The 2,086-nt window shown below is 37.6% G+C and overlaps 1 protein-coding gene across 2 annotated transcripts in view; it reads left to right on the forward strand.

Moving 5' to 3' along the window:
* Positions 1-359: 359 nt before the first annotated feature.
* The window catches only part of ncoa1 (nuclear receptor coactivator 1), a 36,121-nt gene continuing 34,394 nt past the window's right edge, over positions 360-2,086 (forward strand). For both annotated transcript variants that reach the window (XM_079643512.1, XM_079643513.1), the window contains exon 1: positions 360-1,778. In XM_079643512.1, coding sequence (XP_079499638.1) covers positions 1,690-1,778 — 89 coding nt within the window. In that variant the 5' untranslated portion in view covers positions 360-1,689. The remainder of the gene's footprint in view (positions 1,779-2,086) is intronic.

Consider the following 2,086-nt stretch of genomic DNA (forward strand, 5'->3'; position numbering starts at 1 on the left):
GTTTTTTAAGGTGTCCGAAAATGACAGTAAAATACCACAACGTGTGTGAAGAAGAAATCCTGCAGCTCTACCCGCTGTGACGGACCGGTGAGCGAAACACACACTAAGAGCTAGACCTAACACACTAGCTAGTTTATCTACCTCTGGAATAAGCTACACTAGTTATAAATATATTTATTCTTCACTGTCGGATCACTCATTACTGGATCAGTGAGCAGCATGAGATACTATCAGGCTAGAGAGAGAGAGAGAGAGAGAGAGAGAGAGAGAGAGAGAGAGAGAGAGAGAGAGAGAGAGAGAGAGAGAGAGAGAGAGAGAGACTCCGTTTATTTCTCCGTTGTTATTATCCAAAGTTAATGTAAACTTTTGAATAATGTACTTCATCTAGCCTACTATATACGTAGTTAGTTTGAATGTAATAATGTTGTTGTCTGCGGAAGCGCATCATTTATTGAAAAATGAATCTGAATTTTTCGATCCGCTAATACGGAAGAGGATTAGGGCCACATTTTTTTTTTGTGGGAGGATTTGAAAAAAATGTTTTTTTTTTGTTCTGAGATTAAAGCCAGAAGAAAAAAAAAACTCTTCCGTACGTTACGATTATAAACTGAAGCAATATAAAAAAGAGCCCCATTAACTGAGTTTTAAACATCAGCATATATTACCGGTCATAGTCCAGTAATTACCGGCTAACGGAAACTCTGCTACTCAATTCACAAAACAACACTTTAAATGGAAGATCCCCGTAGCCCCCACCCACCCTGTGATCGGTATCGGCCGATTCTGATTCCGGTGATCGGCCCCAAAAACCCTGATCGGAGCATCCCTACCAAATACCAAACCTAATTTAAATGTTACGCATATATGAATACATTTACATTTTTGTAATGTTAAGTAAATACTGTGGTTATACATGAATACAAAATCCACTTTACTTGTGATTTATTAAACATGTCATATTCATTTTAATGCTGACTTTCTTTGTCAATGTTTGTTCTGCTAACTTAGGGAGGAGTGATGCACTAACTTGATGTATTTTACAAATATACAGATCATAAATTGTACACAAGAGTATAAATGCAAACTGTCTATGAGTACTGCAGGAATGATTGTTATTAGTGTACTTCTCCAAAAAATACGTTTTTTATTTATTTATTTAAACGGCCGCTAAAAGCCTAAAAAAACACACATTTTCATAAAATGTTCCATGACTTATTTTCCTTTTTTTCTTAGTTATGTCGATGCTTCTTTGTTGCTGCAGTTATACAATACTGAAGTGTCTTTGTTCATCTATTTTCACATTTAAAAGTATATAATTTTCCATGGAATCAACCGTTTATCACGCCTTTTTGGAGGTGTGAATTTGGTCATCCTCACCACAGGCATTGTGCCGAACAATAAAATGTATTACAATGATTATAATTGTATGTATGTCAGTGAAAGCTGTTGCATAATTGTTTGTGTAAACCAAACCCTATCATTTAAGGTATCCAAATAATCATTTCTATATATTACTGGAGTTTGTTGGCTGGAGTAGCCACTTGTGTTTGCAGGTTTTAGTAAAAGCTACACTACTACCTGTCCTGATAACATTAAAGAAAGTGTGTTGTTTACGGTGCACACTTTCTGTTATTGACCGTTCCTCTCTTTTCCACGTGTTCCTCCTCTACAGGTCAGTTAAAGCTGAAAATGAGTGCAGTCGGGGAAAACCCCCTGGACCCTGCCGCGTCAGAGTCACGCAAGAGGAAGGGCTCGCCATGCGACACGTCGGGGGAAAGGTACCGACATGTGTTTCTGTTCTGTGTGGAGCGTTATATTACCAGCGTTACATAACCAGGCATAAGCTACAGAACAACAAGTATCAGAGTATCAGCTCCCGCTCGATTGGTTGTTGGACTCTCCGTCCTTCCTGCTTTGATGGCAAATGGGGATTTTTTGCACCAGGACTAAATGAGAACAAACCTTATTAATTGCCAAGTAGATCATACAGAATGCAATCTATTAAAACTAAATTAAATGAATTAATGAAATAGTGATACTTACTCTCTTTTACTTAAGTATCCCCACCATTGCAGGGCTTTTAAAT

The sequence above is a fragment of the Notothenia rossii genome, assembly GCF_949606895.1.
Source record: "Notothenia rossii genome assembly, chromosome: 8".
Lineage (NCBI taxonomy): Eukaryota > Metazoa > Chordata > Actinopteri > Perciformes > Nototheniidae > Notothenia > Notothenia rossii.